A 20342-nucleotide genomic window follows, 5' to 3' on the forward strand; every position below is an offset into this window, starting at 1 on the left:
CTCTCTCTCTGTTGCTCTCTCTCTCTGTTGCTCTCTCTCTCTGTTGCTCTCCTCTCTCTTGCTCTCCTCTCTCTTGCTCTCTCTCTCTGTTGCTCTCCCCTCTCTCTCTCTGTTGCTCTCCCCTCTCTCTCTCTGTTGCTCTCTCTCTCTGTTGCTCTCTCTCTCTGTTGCTCTCTCTCTCTGTTGCTCTCTCTCTCTCTTTCTCTCTGTTACTCTCTCTCTCTGTTGCTCTCTCTCTCTCTCTCTCTCTCTCTCTCTCTCTCTCTCTCTCTCTCTATTGCTCGCTCTCTCTCTCTCTGTTGCTCGCTCTCTCTCTCTCTGTTGCTCGCTCTCTCTCTCTCTGTTGCTCGCTCTCTCTCTCTCTGTTGCTCGCTCTCTCTCTCTCTCTCTCTGTTGCTCTCTCTGTTGCTCTCTCTGTTGCTCTCTCTGTTGCTCTCTCTCTCTGTTGCTCTCTGTTGCGCTCTCTCTCTCTGTTGCGCTCTCTCTCTCTGTTGCGCTCTCTCTCTCTCTGTTGCGCTCTCTCTCTGTTGCGCTCTCTCTCTCTCTGTTGCGCTCTCTCTCTCTCTCTGTTGCTCTCTCTCTCTGTTGCTCTCTCTCTCTGTTGCTCTCTCTCTCTGTTGCGCTCTCTCTCTCTCTCTCTGTTGCGCTCTCTCTCTCTGTTGCGCTCTCTCTCTCTCTCTCTCTGTTGCGCTCTCTCTCTCTGTTGCTCTCTCTCTCTGTTGCTCTCTCTCTCTGTGTTGCTCGCTCTCTCTCTCTCTCTGTTGCGCTCTCTCTCTGTCTCTCTGCTGCGCTCTCTCTCTGTCTCTCTCTTGCTCTCTCTCTTGCTCTCTCTTGCTCTCTCTCTCTCTGTTGCTCTCCCCTCTCGCTCTCTGTTGCTCTCTCTTTCTCTCTCACTTTCTCACTTTCTCTCTCGGTTTCTCTCTCTCTCTCTGTTGAGCTCTCTCTCTCTCTCTCTCTCTGTTGCTCTCTCTCTCTGTTGCTCTCTCTCTCTGTTGCTCTCTCTCTCTGTTGCTCTCTCTCTCTGTTGCTCTCTCTCTCTGTTGCTCTCTCTCTCTGTTGCTCTCTCTCTCTCTCTTTCTCTCTGTTACTCTCTCTCTGTTGCTCTCCTCTCTCTCTCTCTCTCTGTTGCTCTCTCTCTCTCTCTGTTGCTCTCTCTGTTGCTCTCTCTGTTGCTCTCTCTCTCTCTCTCTCTCTCTCTCTCTCTGTTGCTCTCTCTCTCTCTGTTGCTCTCTCTCTCTCTGTTGCTCTCTCTCTCTCCCCTCTCGCTCTCTGTTGCTCTCTCTCTCTGTTGCTCTCTCTCTCTCCCCTCTCGCTCTCTGTTGCTCTCCCCTCTCGCTCTCTGTTGCTCTCCCCTCTCGCTCTCTGTTGCTCTCCCCTCTCGCTCTCTGTTGCTCTCCCCTCTCGCTCTCTGTTGCTCTCCCCTCTCGCTCTCTGTTGCTCTCCCCTCTCGCTCTCTGTTGCTCTCCCCTCTCGCTCTCTGTTGCTCTCCCCTCTCGCTCTCTGTTGCTCTCCCCTCTCGCTCTCTGTTGCTCTCCCCTCTCGCTCTCTGTTGCTCTCCCCTCTCGCTCTCTGTTGCTCTCCTCTCTCGCTCTCTGTTGCTCTCCCCTCTCGCTCTCTGTTGCTCTCCCCTCTCGCTCTCTGTTGCTCTCCCCTCTCGCTCTCTGTTGCTCTCCCCTCTCGCTCTCTTTGTTGCTCTCTTTGTTGCTCTCCCCTCTTGCTCTCTCTGTTGCTCTCCCCTCTCGCTCTCTCTCTCTGTGTGTTGCGCTCTTTCTCTCTCTCTCTGTGTTGCTCTCTCTCTCTCTTTCTCTCTGTGTTGCTCTCTCTCTCTCTCTGTGTTGCTCTCTCTCTCGCTCTCTGTCTCTGTTGCTCTCTCTCTCTCTGTCTCCGTTGCTCTCTCTCTGTCTCTCTCTCTCTCTGTTGCTCTCTCTGTTGCTCTCTCTCTCTCTCTCTCTGTTGCTCTCCCCTCTCGCTCTCTGTTGCTCTCTCTCTCGCTCTCTCTCTCTCGCTCTCTGTTGCTCTTGCTCTCTGTTGCGCGCTCTCTCTCTCTGTTGCGCTCTCTCTCTCTGTTGCGCTCTCTCTCTCTGTTGCTCTCTCTCTCTGTGTTGCTCTCTCTCTCTGTGTTGCTCTCTCTCTCTGTGTTGCTCTCTCTCTCTGTGTTGCTCTCTCTGTCTGTGTTGCTCTCTCTGTCTGTGTTGCTCTCTCTGTCTGTGTTGCTCTCTCTGTCTGTGTTGCTCTCTCTGTCTGTGTTGCTCTCTCTGTCTGTGTTGCTCTCTCTGTCTGTGTTGCTCTCTCTGTCTCTCTGTCTCTGTTGCTCTCTCTGTCTCTCTGTTGCTCTCTCTCTCTCTCTCTCTCTCTGTGTTGCTCTCCCCTCTCGCTCTCTGTTGCTCTCTCTCTCTCTCGCTCTCTCTCTCTCTCGCTCTCTGTTGCTCTTGCTCTCTGTTGCGCTCTCTCTCTCTCTGTTGCGCTCTCTCTCTCTCTGTTGCGCTCTCTCTCTCTCTGTTGCTCTCTCTCTCTCTCTCTCTCTCTCTCTCTGTGTTCTTCCCTCTTATTTAAAAAAAAAAAAACTATTTTTTTTAACTGGCTGTTTCCTGCCCACATGACTTACATTCTTCTGACCTGACATCACAGTGGTCTTTCATCTTCTCTTCCCCCCTTTCTCTTCCAGTCAAGCCTCCTCACATTTGGTTCTTTAGCAAACTGAAGGTTACCGTCCCTCAAAATATAGATTCTTGACCTCCCTCCACCTTTCCCTGTTCTTTCAACTGATAGACAGACAAGCAAAAATAATCACACACACACACAAGCATACCGCACACCAATGTATGCGTGTGCACAAACACGCATTTCGCCACACCCGCCATAACATCTGCTAAACAAGTGTATGTGACACATTTTGATTTGATTTGACACACTGAGGATGAGATCCGGCACCGTGTGCACAGTAAATACTACCCCGCCCCTCCGCCGAGCAGCTGAGTTTACAGAGGGAGTCAGGCAGCCTTGCTTTGCTTTATCCGTCCACCATGTTCTATTCAGCAGGGCCTGATGCCCAAACGCATCGCTGACACCTACCATCATTTACCGTCAGACACAGAGCAGCACACTCCTATTTCAACCCTCCTTCATTTCAAGCATTTTATAGCCCGGCAGACCGGCCATAATAGATTCAACATTTTATTTAACTCGGCGAGTCAGTTAAGGACACACTCTTATTTACAATGACGGCCTAACCCCGGGCGACGCCGGGCCAATTGTGCGCCGCCCTATGGGACTCCCAATCACGGCCGGCCGAGTAACACAGCCTGGGAAACGAACCAGGGTCCGTAGTGACGCCTCGAGCGCTGAGATGCAGTTCCTTAGACCGCTGCGCCACTCGGGAGATGGAGACAGTGGCCACGTTCCAGAACGACTTAATTGTAGATGCGCTGCATGCAGCAACAAACGGAGCTATATGACATGACATCTGGCAGGCGACAGCATTGTTTCGCCTTCCTGGAACTCAACCCGTGTCTCCTGGAGCCTTGGAATGAAAAACAGGAAGACAGGCCTCATTAACCATTCTAATAGTCACGTTTGAACAATTGTAGCACTAGGCGAATATTTACGCATTCAAGCAGTATCATCTCCCCATCTAGCTGTTTCCCAGTCTCCTCCCTCCTGTCCGTATCGATGGTCGCTAGGGTTATTTTCCATTCTCCGGCTGCGTGATCAGACTATTAGTGTCTGCTGTGTCGTTATGCAGCTCTGCTACTGGGGGAAATAGACCCCGAACCCTCCTGGCCAGAAACACATCACTGAGCGATTTCGCCCGCCAGCGGTATGGGTTTGCCTACAACAGGGGGAGAGAGAGAGAGGAGGGGAATCGTGGGTTTATGAGAGTGAGACAGAGAGAGACTAGATGAGGGAGAGAGACTAGATGAGGGAGGGAGAGAGATATGGTGGGCCAAGATGAGGGGGAGAGATATGGTGGGCCTAGATGAGGGGGAGAGATATGGTGGTCCTAGATGAGGGAGGGAGAGATGGTGGGCCTAGATGAGGGGGAGAGAGATGGTGGTCCTAGATGAGGGAGGGAGAGATGGTGGTCCTAGATGAGGGAGGGAGAGATGGTGGTCCTAGATGAGGGAGGGAGAGATGGTGGTCCTAGATGAGGGAGGGAGAGAGATGGTGGGCCTAGATGAGGGAGGGAGAGAGAGAGATGGTGGGCCTAGATGAGGGAGGGAGAGAGAGAGATGGTGGGCCTAGATGAGGGAGGGAGAGAGAAGGATGGTGGGCCTAGATGAGGGAGAGAGATATGGTGGGCCTAGATGAGGGAGAGAGAGATATGGTGGGCCTAGATGAGGGAGAGAGAGATATGGTGGGCCTAGATGAGGGAGAGAGAGATATGGTGGGCCTAGATGAGGGAGAGAGAGATATGGTGGGCCTAGATGAGGGAGAGAGAGATATGGTGGGCCTAGATTAGGGAGAGAGAGATATGGTGGGCCTAGATGAGGGAGAGAGAGATATGGTGGGCCTAGATGAGGGAGGGAGAGAGATGGTATGGTGGGCCTAGATGAGGGAGAGGAAGTGATAGCGGAATAAAGAAATAGGGGAGGGGAAGAGAATGAAACTAGATAAAGGTTCCTCAGAGTAAGAGTGAAAATAAGTTCTCATTGCTTATTTCCCACGGATGCTGGGTCCCATGACTTGGGGGTTGTGTGTTTTCCCCTCAGCATTGTTTGGTCAGTTTTCCCTGAAGTGGTGTGATTGGAGACCAGAAGTGTTTCCACTCTGGGAACCAATGAGAGAGCAGCTGGACCATAGTCACCATGTGCATCTACTGTCCTCCTCTCTACCAGATGTGTGTCTGTACAGTATGTCCTGCAGTGTGTGTGTGTGGGTGTCTGTACAGTGTGTCTGTACAGTGTGTCCTGCAGTGTGTCTGTACAGTATATCCTGCAGTGTGTGTGTGTCTGTACAGTATGTCCTGCAGTGTGTGTGTGTCTGTACAGTGTGTCTGTACAGTGTGTCTGTACAGTATGTCCTGCAGTGTGTGTGTGTGTCTGTACAGTATGTCCTGCAGTGTGTGAGCTCTGCTGTGCTAGCTCCAACCCAGGTTCTGGCAACACTGTTGAACTGAGACAGTCTGGCACAGTGCTTGGCTGCCGTTGTTTAAACTTCATAATGACCCAGGTTGTCCTCACTTCAGACACACTTGGTGCACAAAGTCGATCTTTGAAAATGAGTCTCTTCAATTCGTCAAACTCTTTTTATTTTTTTAAATGTCCAACTTTATCCAGCAGGAATGTGAGGGGGGAGTATTGAGCGACAGAATAGAAGGTGGTGTAATGAAAGGAAGACGAGAGGACACTACATAAGTCTGCATATCAGACAGATGTGAAGAAAGAGTTGCCTGACTCTTGATAAGGTTTGTTTTTTTTGTGTTGTTTTGCGTTGCCAAGGTTACGTCCCCTTTCCAGTCCCTTGACAACAGCGCGAATTACAGCCGGGCCGTCAAGGCTGAATTTGAATTGGTCCTAGGCAGCAGACCTGGGTTCAAATACTATTTGACATCTTTCAAATACTTGGGAGTGTTTGCTTTCACCTGCCTGGAGTGGCAGATGGTTGGGGTTTGGGACCTCTATTGGTACCGTTGTGCCAGACAAGCTCAATCAGGCACAGATAAAGTATTAGAAATTATTTCTCTAGAGGCCTTGAGGTCCTGAAAGTTGTGGGAGAGGAACGCATTAACAACCAGGACAGATGGATATCCCCCCCCCCCCTCCTCTCTGTTCTGCACAGATATGCTACATCAGCATTACCGTGCACAATGTACAGCCACAATGTATGCCAATGAAGCATTGAGCAAGTCTGTGATGTTTTCTTTTTCCTTCTCTCTGTCCATTTCTTTGTTTCTTTTTTCCTTCATTCTCTGTTCAGTCTCATGCCCAGCGGTGCCCATGTGAGAGGGGGGGGGGGGGGGTGGAGAGAGCGAGAGAGAGGGAAACTCACACCGTTTGGAAAACATTTCTCTGATTCCTGCAGGCGGGGTCTCTGGTTGTGCCCAGACAGGGGGAGAGAAATTGGTATAGGCTACAATTCCTGAGCGTCGTTCTGTAGCATATATTGGAGAGTACAGACAACTATAGAAAGAGTATGTTTTGAAAAGTGAAGGTGAAGTTCTCGTTTCTGACTGGCTCCTCTATCACATGCTACTACTGCCAGCTGAGCAGTGGGCTTGTCCAGTAGAGGGGGCTGTGGAGCTCAGCGTCAGCAGCAGGCAGGGCTTCAAGGCTGCGGACGACAGGGTGAATATGGCCAGGGCTTTACCTGAGCTGTGTTAGGGGCTGGCCTGGGGAACGCTGGGACCTGTCTGCAGGGTGGGGGCAGAAAAGGGAGAGCCACCAACCCCCAACATCCTCACCTGGGTCCTGTTCATTAGGCATGAAACGGAGAAAAACAGACTGAAACCGAGAGGGCTTTTCACACGACTGAGCCGAACTGAACAGAGCGAAACCAAGCTGTGGTGCGCTGGCCTGGTTACGCATCCGCTAGAGCCGCGCTGAAAATAAAACACCTGAGCCAGATATAACATTTTGGTTCAGAACGACTGTGTGAAAAGGCTACATGTGGCTTGGCTGTCTGCTGAAGTCACCAGGCACCTCCACAGACAGAAAACACTGACACCTGCTAATGATTCTCATAAAGTTGGGATTTCCTGGGCCTTGCCAGTAACACCGCCATCCCACCCCTTAACTCTGGAGCTCACCGCCGCTGTCACAATTCAGCTTTTTCTGAGCTTTTCATTTTATTTGCCTCATTTCCACTTTTTAGGCCAGATGTCTGGACACAGATTAAGTCTGCTAGTGGACTATCAACCCTTTCAATGGAGGTTCTCTACGGAGCATCGTTTTTAATCCATGACCAGGCTTGATCTATGTCAATCCTCCGTTTTGGGTTTAATCGGAGCTTGTTAAAGGGATATTGCAAATCTAGAGTGTTTCCTTACCTTAAAAGCAGCATATGGACAAGAAGAGACTGCAATCCACACTGATCTTGTTATTCCACACTGATCTTTTATATATATATATATATATATATATATATATATATATATAATCTCTCTAGATATAGATATACATATAGATATATATTAGGAAACCTATGTAATGTTGCTGAACTATCACTTTAAAGCCGCAATATGTCACTTTTTGGGGGACCGGACCAAATTCACGTAGACGTGTGTGTGATAGAGTTGCCATTCTCATTGAAAGCAAGTCTACGAAGCGGTTGATCTGTTCTATGTGCGCTACTTCTACGGCTTCCCGTTTTGAAGTTTCGTTCTTGCGTCTTTTACTTTTACTAGGTTTCGTACACCAGCTTCAAACAATCGGAAATCCAATATTGCTAGTTATAGGACGTTGTATTTTACAGCGGTTTAGACGGTACCATGATTCTCTACACCAGGGTTTCACAAACTCGGTCCTGCCCCCCCCCCCACCTGGTGCACGTTTTGGTTTTTGCCCTAGCACCACACAGCGAATTCAAATAATCAAAGCTTGATGATGACTTTGTTGTTTAAATCAGCTGTGTAGTACTTGGGCAAAAAAGGAAATGTGCCCCCAGATGGGGCCCCAGGACCGAGTTTGAGAAACCGAGCTCTAAACTATACAAGCTGTTTTTTTCCACACAAACTGAAAATAAGTGAACCATCTTAGCATTTTAGCAACCAGGAAATGGCGGAGCGATTTCAGCATAGAACATCTTAATGTTTAAGCTAATATTACTAATCGCTTATTTATTTGATTCACGGTGAACTGGCTCGTGTTGTGTTCAGTCTCAGACCGCTGGACTGCTCTCAACTAACTATGGACGGTGTCCCCAATGGCACCCTATTCCCTACACAGTGCACTACTTTTGACCAGAGACCTATGGAATAGGATGGCGTTTGGGTCGCAAGCCCACGGTCATAATAACAGATCTATCAGAGTAACGTTAACGATGGAATCCTACTTAGTCTCTTGTCAGCGTGGGGGTGGGAAAGAAACTGTGAGCTGCTCGGCAACATTAATCATGGCAGTAGTGGAATGTTCTACTCCTGTTAAATGACCGTCTTCTAAAAGGAGGGAGGGAGGGAGAGGAAGGAAGAAGGGAAGCTGTACTTCATAAAACAATTAGTCAAGTACCGTTTTTGGCTTTCGGTGTGAGTCATCCTGTATTCTCCCGTAGCCCCTCACAGGCCCCCTTCTCCTTGTACAGAGGGACACGTTTCTCTCTCCAGGGGTGGTTAAGTCCAGATGTGTGTGTGTGCTTGAAGATGTTTTTGTGGAATTTCTTTGAGAGAGAGAGAGACTACTTCACCACCTTCCACGGTTGGGCCCTGTGCTGGAGGAGCGAGGGAGAGAGAAAAGGAGGGTGGAGTGTGTCACTCTACACGGACTGCTTCCTCTAGAAAGAGGGAGGGAGAGAGTGCAAGAAGAAGGTATAGAGTGACTGAGAGGGAGAAAATAAGTAAGAGGGGAGGTGGTGGCAGCTGGGTCACTCCTACACATGGCTCCAGAGAAGTTGTAAAAACAAAACATTGCACGGTCGCTCTGAAGTGGACCACTCACATTCTGGGAGCATTAAACAATTGCTAAAGCCGACCAATAAACAGGAAGGAGAGAGATGAAGTACAGAGCCACGGTAAGAGAAGAACTGCTCACTCATTCTGCTCAAAGGCATTTGGAACTTGGAAGCAGCACTCTGCATCACAACGGTACACGTTTCATGCTGAGTCGTGTGTGTGTGTGTGTGGTGTGTGCTTGTGTGTGTGCGCGCTTCTGTTTAAATTGTGTACATGTGGCGGTGCTGAAGGACATGCATCTAAGGGCAGCAAATATATATGGCTGTTCCCTTCTAATGGAGAGGGAGCCGGTCGTTGGAGGTTTCGGTCAGTGAGTATTCTGAGTGTTCTGTATTGAATACGGCCCAGTTCTAATTTCAACGCGGTATCTATGTGGCGTTATCTGTTGGTGTGTTTGCACCGCCGCAGTGTTGTGATGGCAGGCCTGTGTTGTGACGGCAGGCCTGTGTTGTGACGGCAGGCCTGTGTTGTGACGGCAGGCCTGTGTTGTGACGGCAGGCCTGTGTTGTGACGGCAGGCCTGTGTTGTGATGGCAGGCCTGTGTTGTGATGGCAGGCCTGTGTTGTGACGGCAGGCCTGTGTTGTGACGGCAGGCCTGTGTTGTGACGGCAGGCCTGTGTTGTGACGGCAGGCCTGTGTTGTGACGGCAGGCCTGTGTTGTGACGGCAGGCCTGTGTTGTGAGGCTGGGCCTGGATTATTAGACGCTGACTGGGAGTGCGAGGGAGGATATTAATGTCAGTCTGTCACAGTACCGAGGCAGCTCTCCAAGTATTCCCCAACCCCACTGCATACCTTCCGGTCACTGTCACCTCCTCAGCCTGGGGACTCCATAGAGAGAGATGGATGACTCATCTTGGATTTAACCCGTTTTTTATTTATTTTTTTAGCATGGGCATTGCCATTGAGGACTTCTGACCTGCTTCGGACACTTTTAAAGTAGTCAACTTGGTGGGGATTCCTATTAGTTGTAGCCTCAACCCATGCTGCCACAGACACTATAATGATACAGATAGAATCATCTTTGTGTGTGACCGAGTCTCTGGGGGAGGGGACTGGGAGGGAAGACTGTGGTAGTGTCCCAATAATCTGGTTCTTCCCGAAGTGTGCACTTGTTCCCTACTCCTATTGGATTGGTCAAGGCATAGGCTAGGAAGTTTCCACCATTTACTTAAACCTATCATTTCATTTCAAATCATTTCCGTCTCATCTTTTTTATTTCTTTTCCTCAGCCTGCTTTAAAATCCCTTTTGACTGGTGTGGTCACTTGAAACACTTCCCATGGAAAACCTGTCGATTTTGAGTGATATTTTCACCACCTCAGTCAAAATCCCAATTCAACCCCTGGTTGTATGTTATAGCGTTTTGATAGACCAAATATGATTTGTACAGTTTCCATAGGTTTGTTTAGTTAACTTCAAGGGCACCGCATGTTATCGAAAGAGTGCTAGTGTGTGTGTCTGAACCAATGCTGCCGTGAACCTCCAGCTGCCGTGAAACCTCCAGCATTTAATAAGGAAGATGTGGACGAGCCCCTTTTTGAACAGGGTCGTATTCACTAGTCCCCAAACGGAAGAAAACTGACCGGAGCTACGAGGGCCTAGTCCACGTCTTTTTCTTATTTGTTGCAAAAACCAGGTGCCCCATTCCCAGGGTCTCACGTCTTGCAAGTAGTGCATTAGACGTTGTCCAGACTAGTTAACGTGGAGTTAATCAAATATTTAGATTTTTGAGGTGCAATATGACCGATCATTCCTGTGTCCTGCTAGTCTCTCCTTGAAAGCAGCACTCTTTGAGACTGCAATGAAAGCTACTCACTCTATATGACCCTCATTGTATACAATACTTTAGCCTGCAATAGATGACCTTGCTATCGCCTCCATCTCTCTCCCTGTCAGTTGCTCCTGATTTTTTTTAATTAACTCATTGAGAGGAAATGCTGTTAATTTTAGGGGCTGGTGCACAGAGACCCACTGATTACAGAATACACTGAGTGTCCCCCTGAGAGACTGAATCAGTCACCGCTGCCTCTTATTGGCTGTACGGTTGCTTTTCTTTTTAATTGGCTGATCTGCTGTAGTGGGGAAAGGACTAGTTTGCGTTACAGGAAACATTTAGCAGAGAGAAAGTTAGAGAACGGAGCCATTGATTTGAACCTGTTGACTGGGGTTCTTGAAATGCCCTCCCACCATTCGGTTGGGTCTGTGTTTTGGGCCGGACATTCGGTTGGGTCTGTGTTTTGGGCCGGACATTCGGTTGGGTCTGTTTTGGGCCGGGCATTCGGTTGGGTCTGTGTTTTGGGCCGGGCATTCGGTTGGGTCTGTGTTTTGGGCCGGACATTCGGTTGGGTCTGTGTTTTGGGCCGGGCATTCGGTTGGGTCTGTGTTTTGGGCCGGGCATTCGGTTGGGTCTGTGTTTTGGGCCCGGGCATTCGGTTGGGTCTGTGTTTTGGGCCGGACATTCGGTTGGGTCTGTGTTTTGGGCCGGGCATTCGGTTGGGTCTGTGTTTTGGGCCGGGCATTCGGTTGGGTCTGTGTTTTGGGCCCGGGCATTCGGTTGGGTCTGTGTTTTGGGCCGGACATTCGGTTGGGTCTGTGTTTTGGGCTGGACATGAATCTTAGAACTTGTTCTTTTTGAAGGGGAATATTAATTTTTTTTGAAGGGGAAAATTATTATTATTTTTTGAGTGGGAGATGGAGAATGTTGTCACCTGCCAACTTCAAGCTATTGTCACACCTGTCCTTTCCCCCTATACACACACGTGCATGTGCACACCTTCACACATGCCCATCTTTTCCAAGCCTTAATGGGGGGGATTTGTCATAGCAAATACTGGTCTCCTTAGACCTCTTTAAAACAGCTCTTCCCAAGTCTGTCATCATAAACCCTTATTGATTTCACTTCAGTAGGTTCTCAGTCTGTGTGTTTCCGTGTGAAAGATTTCTACAGTAACACTTCCTATGAATACCCGCTTTGTAATGCATTCTAAGCGTTTATAACAAGCCATGCATTAGAACACACGATATATGCACTAATAGCAGTTCAAATATACAATACACCCGAAAGTGATGCTTTAAAAGTGAAAGTGCGCAGGATACCGTGTTGTGGTTTGATACATATCTTGACTGTTTAAAAAAACAAAAACATTTAGCTTCCATGCTAACTTGCTAAATGGCCACTTTTGACCTCACATGCTGTCATGGAAAACCCAGAAGCTTCAGTCAGCCGACAACCTTGAGGAAGACCATGACTGCTGTCCCCTGTCAGTTCTGTAGTGAGTCACAACATGTAGTCGGGTGTGTGATCCCATGTCTGTGAAAACAACTAAAGTATCCATCTGTGCTCGCTCTCTTTCCCTCTCGGCATTCCTCCATTTTTGATAAGACGAAAGAGCGGAGGAGGGTCAGACAACTGATTCATAGTGGCTGTGTTCAAAGGGGTAAAACTCTGAGTGGCTAACCATGCTCTCCGTAGGATCAGATTACACGCATATGTGTTATTTGTTACGCTGGCTGAATCGGAACAGGGGGGGAAATATTCTCCACTTTCCAACAGACATAAATCCCTCCCTGTTCTTACTCTAACGCTGCGGTTAGGTGGCACGAGGTAGACTGCAAACCGGATGTAATTGTTTTCAATGAGAGACCGACGGTGAATATCGTTGAGGCTGGCGGTGAATGCCGTCCAAAAAGATTTCAACTTTTGTGGTCTTCCGTAGTTGTTTTCTCCCGGATGTTGATTCGCAGTGTTGCCTGAAATCACCATAGCAACGGATACAGTCGTGCTGGCTTGCTATTGCCATCACCGGCTTTCTTGTGCTGCTATGCCGACTGGTATGATGTTTTTGCTTCCTTCGTCTAAAATAAACGCAGCATTAGTCTTACTCTTCCACTGAGCTCATTTACCCGAGGAAATATGATCAAGAAGTGACCTTTTCTATAAAGAAGCCTTTATTCATGGTTTAACTCTTCAACCCCCCCACTACAATCTGAAAAGGTTTATAACATGAAACTCTATTATGTGATAATATAACAGGATACCATGGCTAAGGACCACTTACAGTTGATTCAAAATAGAAACATAACCACTTCCAAGTCACTCACTGTAACTGTAATGGATGGTATGTTCATTTGTCATAGCTGTTATGCCTCAGACTTTAAAGATGCTGAAAATGCAAATTAACCCATTTCGCTGCTTGGTCCATATGCCTTACTTATATAAACTCAGCAAAAAAAGAAACGTCCCTTTTTCAGGACCCTGTCTTCCAAAGATAATTCATTAAAATCCAGGTAACTTCACTGTTTTTCATGCTTGTTCAATGAACCATAAACAATTAATGAACATGCACCTGTGGAACGGTCGTTAAGACACTAACAGCCAGACAGATCTGGCAAAAAGTGCTCTTCACTGACAAGTCGCGTTTTATTTATTTATTCCTTTATTTAACTAGGCAAGTCAGTTAAGAACAAATTCTTATTTTCAATGATGGCCTAGGAACAGTGGGTTAACTGCCTGTTCAGGGGCAGAACGACAGATTTGTACCATGTCAGCTCGGACATTTGAACTTTCAACCTTCCGGTTACTAGTCCAACGCTCTAACCACTAGGCTACCCTGCCGCCCCTGGCTTTGTCTCAGCAGGGGTGATGGTCGGATTTGCGTTTATCGTCGAAGGAATGAGCGTTACACCGAGGCCTGTACTCTGGAGCAGGATCGATTTGGAGGTGGAGGGTCCGTCGAGGTCTGGGGTGGTGTGTCACAGCATCATCGGACTGAGCTTGTCTTTGCATGCAATCTCAACGCTGGGTTTTACAGGGAAGACATCCTCCTCTCTCATGTGGTACCCTTCCTGCAGGCTCATCCTGACATGACCCTCCAGCATGACAATGCCACCAGCCATACTGCTCGTTCTGTGCGTGATTTCCTGCAAGACAGGAATGTCAGTGTTCTGCCATGGCCAGCAAAGAGCTCGGATCTCAATCCCATTGACCACGTCTGGGACCTGTTGGATTGGAGGGTGAGGGCTAGAGCCATTCCCCCCCAGAAATGTCCAGGAACTTGCAGGTGCCTTGGTGGAAGAGCGAGATAACATCTCACAGCAAGAACTGGCACGTCTGGTGCAGTCCATGAGGAGGAGATGCACTGCAGTACTTAATGCAGCTGGTGGCCACACCAGATACTGACTGTTACTTTTGACCCCCCCCCCACCCCCCCCTTTTGTTCAGGGACACATATCACTTCTGTTCGTCCCATGTCTGTGGAACTTGTTCAGTTTATGTCTCAGTTGTTGAAAATTACGTTCATACAAATATTTACACACGTTAAGTTTGCCGAAAATGAACGCAGTAGACAGTGAGAGGACATTTTCTTTTTTTGCTGAGTTTATATCACAATTTCGACCTTTTTTAAGCAACCAAAGGACACTGCAAAGGTCAGGCAAAGGGCAAAGCATTGTTTTATGGTTATGCAGCAGACTCATTAATTCCCCTGAGCCGCACCCGGTCGTTCACTGCTCTGTGCAGATGAGTGAGTGAGTGTGTAAGGGAGAGGGAACACAGCAGTGGGCCTAGTCGGGCTCCCGGCTCCTTTGTTTTCCTCACAGGATTTGGAAAAGGTGACCGCATGCTGTTTAGCGGCAAGTACTGTAACGAGCGCAGGGGTGTTGGTGTGTTCAACAAAGACGTGTGGTGGGAAGGGGCAGAGGGTGGGGAGGCAGGAAAACACAACTGCAAAAAGCCCCATTTTGAGGAACAATGAAATAATGGAGAGAGAGGTGGTGTTGGGAGAAGTCTGCGAGAATGGGAAACCAAAAGCGGGAGAAAAGGGGTTCCTCTCCCTGTCAGAGAGAACTCCCTCCCTGTGTTAAGAAGAACGTTGGCACTGTGCCATCGTTTCTTGAAATGCTTTCCCCATAGAAATGGAATTAATAGTACGGTCCACCCACCCACCCATCATGTCATCATTCACTTAGATGGCGAAGTCCATTCTAGTAATTCCATTTCTATGGCTTTCCCCTTGCTGTCTTCTGCGTATAACTCAACCCCTCTGAATCCGAGAGGTGCGGGGGGCTGCCTTAATCAACATCCACATCTTCGGCGCCCGGGGAACAGTGGGTTAACTTCCTTGCTCAGGGTCAGAACGACCTTGTCAGCTCGGGGATTCAATCCAGCAACCTTTCGGTTACTGGCCCAAGGCTCTAACCACTAGGCTACCTGCTAACCCATAATTATATTGCTATGGCTTTCCCCTGGCTGTTGGAGCGATTTAGATGTCCAGATAACAGGCTTCTTGCTAACGAGCCCAACGAACCCTGGGAGAGAGACTTCTCTCAGCGCAGCACCGCCCTGAGACGGACCACTTTTTCCCTCAGGAACTGCAGGTTCTTTGTTCCTCCGGCTGTGTGAAACGACAGCCCACCAAGACTCGGGGCCCGTATTCCAAAAGCCTTTGAGTCAGAAGTGCTGATCTGGAACCGGGTCACCCCTCTCCATACCATTCGTTATGATCTGAAAAGGCAGAAAGTATTCCAGATCATTCCGCCTACTCTGGGGCTGTGAATACGGGCCTACGACTTGAAGGGGGGAGGGGGGACGGTGAAGGAGAGAAAGGAGATGGAGGGGTGGTGGGGACCACAAACTACCTGAAGACCCTCGGAGGGATACAGTGTGAATGAAGTGAGAGTTAGAGGCTGGTGTGAAAGCTTGAGTCATCACCCTGTAAAGATTACAGGTGTTGCATCTTAATTTGAGCCAGTTAGCTACGGTAGGAAAATAAACCTGCAGCAACAGGAAATGTGGATTATAATTAATGGACATTTTTGCAAGGGCTGATGCATCTTTCGTACGAGGAAAATCAAGTCTGAAATTTCAAAGTGGAAATTCCGAACTTCAGAAGTCTTTTTAATCTTCAAATGTACTGCAGTGCAGGAAAGTTCTCCTGCAACAGGATGATCACATTAGTGATTGTAGCTGGAACAACTCGCCCGCCATTAAGTCATAAAGCAAAACGACATGAGATGTTGTAATTAAGTGTTGGTGTGCGGAGTCTCCTCAAGCCCAGGCAATTCCTTAGGATTTCAGTCTGACGGGCTCTACGCAGTCTATGCAAATGGAGTCGACAGAGGTCCGTTTGCCTCGCTCCTTATGAAGTTCTACGTGTATTTGTGCGGCTGCATTCATGGAAGACAAACGGACCTCCGTCTGCTCCGTTTTGCATAGACTGTGTAGAGCCCTTCGCGACCAGGGTTTGCGTCACAATTGGCACCGTATTCCCTGCATAGTGCACTACTTTTAACCAGAGCCCTATGGGATCTAGTTAAAAGTAGTGCAGTATATAGGGAGCAGGGTGCCATTTGGGACAACTATTGGGACTACTTCACTTCACCATCTCTCGTTATAGCTCCCTGTTGCAAAAAGGAGGGAGAGGGAGGATGGAAGGAGGGATGAGGGAGAAGAATGAGGGGGAAGGGGGAGCAGGGTAGGGTACCGTGTGAAGCAGGGAGTTGTTTTTTGAACATTGGTGATGGCGATGGATAAGGAATGGAATCGTTTCCTGGCACCACACTCCAGTCTCCTCCCCTCCTCCGCTACACTTGTTCTGTCCGTTTCATCTCTCCTCTCTCTCTCTGTTTTTCTCCTCTGTGCTACAGGCCGTCTTGTCCACAGCTGCCTCACCTAGCCCTTAATTAGGAGGAGGAGCACCCCTCTCCATCCCCTGAGCCGAGGCCCTACTGTGTCAATAACGCAACAACAACACATGCAGCTGCTCTGTTGTGTGTGTGTGTGTGTGTGTGTGTGTGTGTGTGTGTGTGTGGTGTGTGTGTGTTGTAATGAACATGGACAATGAACAATAAACATTTGCGTGTGGACCCGTGTGTGATAATCATCGGTGCGTTCCCTGCCTCGTTGATGCGTCCAGAGCGTGGTGACAGATCTGTGTGGTACTGTGTAGTGATAGTGAGCCATGGATCTAGGTAACATCCGCGATCTGGTGCGTAAAACTCAAGTCTCCATCGTAGAAAACAGGTTTCTGGGCGAACGCATTGACAAGCTGAAGGATGTAAGTTAAGTGTTATTTTTAGACTGGGGATTTTAGATTGGGTGGGGCCTTTTTAAGACTTTGGTCGAAGCGTTAACTTTTTTCTTTCAGGTTTGGGTTTTCCTCCGCTTCTAGTTGTAGCGTTCATAGGCTTACAAAATGAGTTGCTTTCTGAGGAGAGCTCTTTGGTGTGGAACGCTGCAGAACTCCAGTTTCTACAATCACTTTCTGTCTGTGTATGTTATTGAGTGTGTGTGGAAATGGGTACCTTTTTTTGTGAAGCGTAAATTGTCATAGTGTGTGTCTTGAGGTACGTAGCTAGATTCCCGGGGCTGTTCTGAGCGCTTACTTGCAGGAATAAATGAACGCACTGGGAGATGCTGGCGCGTAACGTTGATTTCAACTTAACCAGGGTCTGCTTAGAATGTCTCTTTGCCTCACCAATTTATAGAATTGCTTCCTTTTGCCAACCACCTCCTCCCTCTCCCCTCCCTCCAGGCTGTGGGGAGTGACGGGGTGCGGATCAGCATGGAGAGTGCCCTGACGGCCAGGGACCGGGTGGGTGTCCAGGACTTTGTCCTGCTGGAGAACCACACCAGCGAGGCGGCCTTCATCGAGAACCTGCGCAAGCGCTTCAAGGAGAACCTCATCTATGTAAGACGCCTACCCCAATTACTCTCACCTTCTGGGTCAACACTTGTTTCTTTTGTGTTCTGTTGCATAACGTGTTGCTGACCTAATGAATTTGTGCCTGCTGGAAAATCACATCTAAATTGTGTAGATGCATCCCAGCGTTTCCCCCACTGTGTTGTCACCTCAGACACCCTGAAGTCTCTCTCTCTCTCTGTCTCTCTCTCTTTGTCTCTCTCTCTTTGTCTCTCTCTTTGTCTCTCTCTCTTTGTCTCTCTCTCTTTGTCTCTCTCTCTCTGTCTCTGTCTCTCTGTCTGTCTGTCTCTGTCTCTCAGACATACATCGGCTCAGTCCTGGTGTCGGTGAACCCTTACAAGGATCTGGAGATCTACACCAAGAACCACATGGAGCGCTACCGAGGCGTTAACTTCTACGAGGTCTCTCCCCACGTGTGAGTAACCTGAACCCGGGTACCCCAACCCACCACCTCTCCCCCTTCTCCTCCACCTCCTCCCATCCCAGTTGACTCAGTCGTGGACTAACAGTTATGTAACGGAGAGGTTTCCAGAGTGTCTGCTCGACATACGTTACGTTGAGCCTGTTTTGTTTTGAGTTGCTAGGCGAAGAGGTTAATTCCTGGCCGGTTCCTCTGACTCTCTGACCACGGACGAACAATGGACTGTATTATTGGAGAGTCCTCCATGTGCTCAATGTTCCCGGCTTCGCTGCTCCTCGGGAGGGACAGAGATAAATTGGCGACGGGTTGAAAGGAGGAAGGCTGGGTTGATGGTGCAAGGTGGTACCAGAGGGGTGTTCCTCCTAGGAGGAGATTTCTATGTTTCAAGGGAAGGGGAAAGGGGGGATACCTAGTCAGTTGCACAACTGAATGCACTCAGCCGAAATGTGTCTTCCACGTTTAACCCCACCCCTCTGAATCCCACACCCCTGTCGTGTGGGCAAAACGGGCTGAATAAACATGGCGCCCCTCTGATATTACATGGAGCCTGTTGTAACAGGACCTTTCGTAGCTCACTTCACTGTGTGACCACCACACCTACCAAATGGGATCTTATTTAAAAGGGTAGAATCATCTTTATTCACCAAGTACATTTGTATGGACCAGGAATTTGACCCGGTGAAATGGCGAGGACAATCAAAAAAATATATAGGCAAAATAATTTCAAACAAATTCTTCCTCCTCCACAGGACTTGACTGACTCATGCTTTCTCTCTTTCTATTTTCCTTCCTTCCTTCCTTCCTTCCTTCCTTCCTTCCTTCCTTCCTTCCTTCCTTCCTTCCTTCCTTCCTTCCTTCCTTCCTTCCTTCCTTCCTTCCTTCCTTCCTTCCTTCCTTCCTTCCTTCCTTCCAGCTACGCGGTGTCTGACAACTCGTACCGGTCCATGCGGACGGAGCGTAGGGACCAGTGCATCCTCATCTCGGGGGAGAGCGGTGCCGGCAAGACGGAGGCCTCAAAGAAGATCCTGCAGTACTACGCCGTGACCTGTCCCGCCAGCGACCAGGTGGAGACGGTCAAGGACCGCCTGCTGCAGTCCAACCCTGTCCTAGAGGTGACCGCCGGGGGGGGGGGGGGGGGGGGTTCCACGTCATCCGCTGCATGTGCCTGGCTTGGTCCAGTGTAAAACAAGACGTTATATTTCTGTGTGTGTGTGTGTATATGCGGCCTCTCCTGGAGTGTGAGCGGGGGTCTCTACTCATGTAGTGTACTGTGTTGAGGTGTGTTGGCTGGGATAGTGGGGTTCAGATGGGGAGAAGATGTGTGAGGATCACAACAGAGCAGTACAGACAGACAGACTAACTGACTGCCTGCCCTGTAATCTAGCCCCGTGTCTCAGCCATAGTGTCTCAGACACACCTGACCGTCTGACCCCACTTTAACACATCGGTCTACCTCCTCCCCTCTTCCATCTCCCCCTCTTCGTCCTCTCTCCTGTCTCCCACTCTTTTCTCTCTTCGTTCTTTGTGGACCTCCCCTCTTTTATCCTCTGTCTCCCTCCTCCTCTGCCTCCCTCCTCCTCTGCCTCCCTCCTCCTCTGCCTCCCTCCTCCTCTGCCTCCCTCCTCTCTGCCTCCCTCCTCTCTGCCTCCCTTCCTCCCTCCTCTCTGCCTCTCTCACTCCCTCCCTCTGCCTCTCTCCCTCCCTCCTCCTCTGTCTCCCTCCTCCTCTGTCTCCCTCCTCTCTGCCTCTCTTCCTCTCTGTCTCCCTCCTCTCTGCCTCTCTGCCTCTCTCTCTGCCTCTCTCTCTGCCTCTCTCCCTCTGTCTCCCTCCTCCTCTGTCTCCCTCCTCCTCTGTCTCCCTCCTCCTCTGTCTTCCTCTCTCTCTTCCTCTCTCCCTGCCTCTCTCCCTCCCTCCTCCCCTGTCTCCCTCCTCCCCTGTCTCCCTCCTCCCCTGTCTCCCTCCTCCCCTGTCCCTCTCTCCTCCTCTGTCCCTCTCTCCTCCTCTGTCCCTCTCTCTGTCTCCCTCCTCCTCTGTCTGCCTCTCTCCCTCCCTCCTCCCCTGTCTCCCTCCCTCCTCCCCTGTCTCCCTCCCTCCTCCCCTGTCTCCCTCCTCCCCTGTCTCTCTCCTCCTCTGTCCCTCTCTCCTCCTCTGTCCCTCTCTCCTCCTCTGTCCCTCTCTCTGTCTCCCTCCTCCTCTGTCTGCCTCTCTCCCTCCCTCCTCCTCTGTCTCCCTCCTCCTCTGTCTCCCTCCTCTCTGCCTTTCTTCCTCCCTCTCTTCCTCCCTATGTGTGTGATCCCAGGCTTTTGGAAACGCCAAAACGTTGCGCAACGACAACTCCAGCCGCTTCGGTAAATACATGGACATCCAGTTTGACTTCAAGGTGAGTGGTCACAAACACAGACGCGCGCGCACAATGACCGAGTATGTTCCGGTAAGGGGGAAACCAGTACATATCCACTGCCAGTCCTTCCATATTAACTTGTACAATATGCTTTATTTTTCCACTCCTACGTTACTGTACTGTCCATGGGGCTCGTTCGTTTCCTGGGGGCGTGTACACCTGCATGTGGCTCTGTGTCTGTCTCAGTATCCCTGCCTCACCTCTCCTCCTCCCCCGTTC

At 49.5% G+C, this 20342-nt stretch overlaps 1 protein-coding gene across 6 annotated transcripts in view; it reads left to right on the top strand.

Annotated features, from left to right (window-relative positions):
* LOC110503647 (unconventional myosin-Ic) overlaps nt 1-20342 on the top strand; it is a 59081-nt gene that overhangs the window by 18755 nt on the left and 19984 nt on the right. For 4 of the 6 annotated variants that reach the window (XM_036961249.1, XM_036961248.1, XM_036961253.1 and 1 more), the window contains exons 2-5: nt 17134-17289; nt 17601-17716; nt 18636-18834; nt 20022-20102. In XM_036961249.1, coding sequence (XP_036817144.1) covers nt 17134-17289; nt 17601-17716; nt 18636-18834; nt 20022-20102 — 552 coding nt within the window. Of the gene's footprint in view, nt 1-8252; nt 8662-17133; nt 17290-17600; nt 17717-18635; nt 18835-20021; nt 20103-20342 lie in introns of those variants that run through there. The other 2 variants (XM_036961252.1, XM_036961251.1) reach the window with 2 other exon arrangements.

Source organism: Oncorhynchus mykiss, chromosome 24 (genome assembly GCF_013265735.2).
Source record: "Oncorhynchus mykiss isolate Arlee chromosome 24, USDA_OmykA_1.1, whole genome shotgun sequence".
NCBI lineage: Eukaryota > Metazoa > Chordata > Actinopteri > Salmoniformes > Salmonidae > Oncorhynchus > Oncorhynchus mykiss.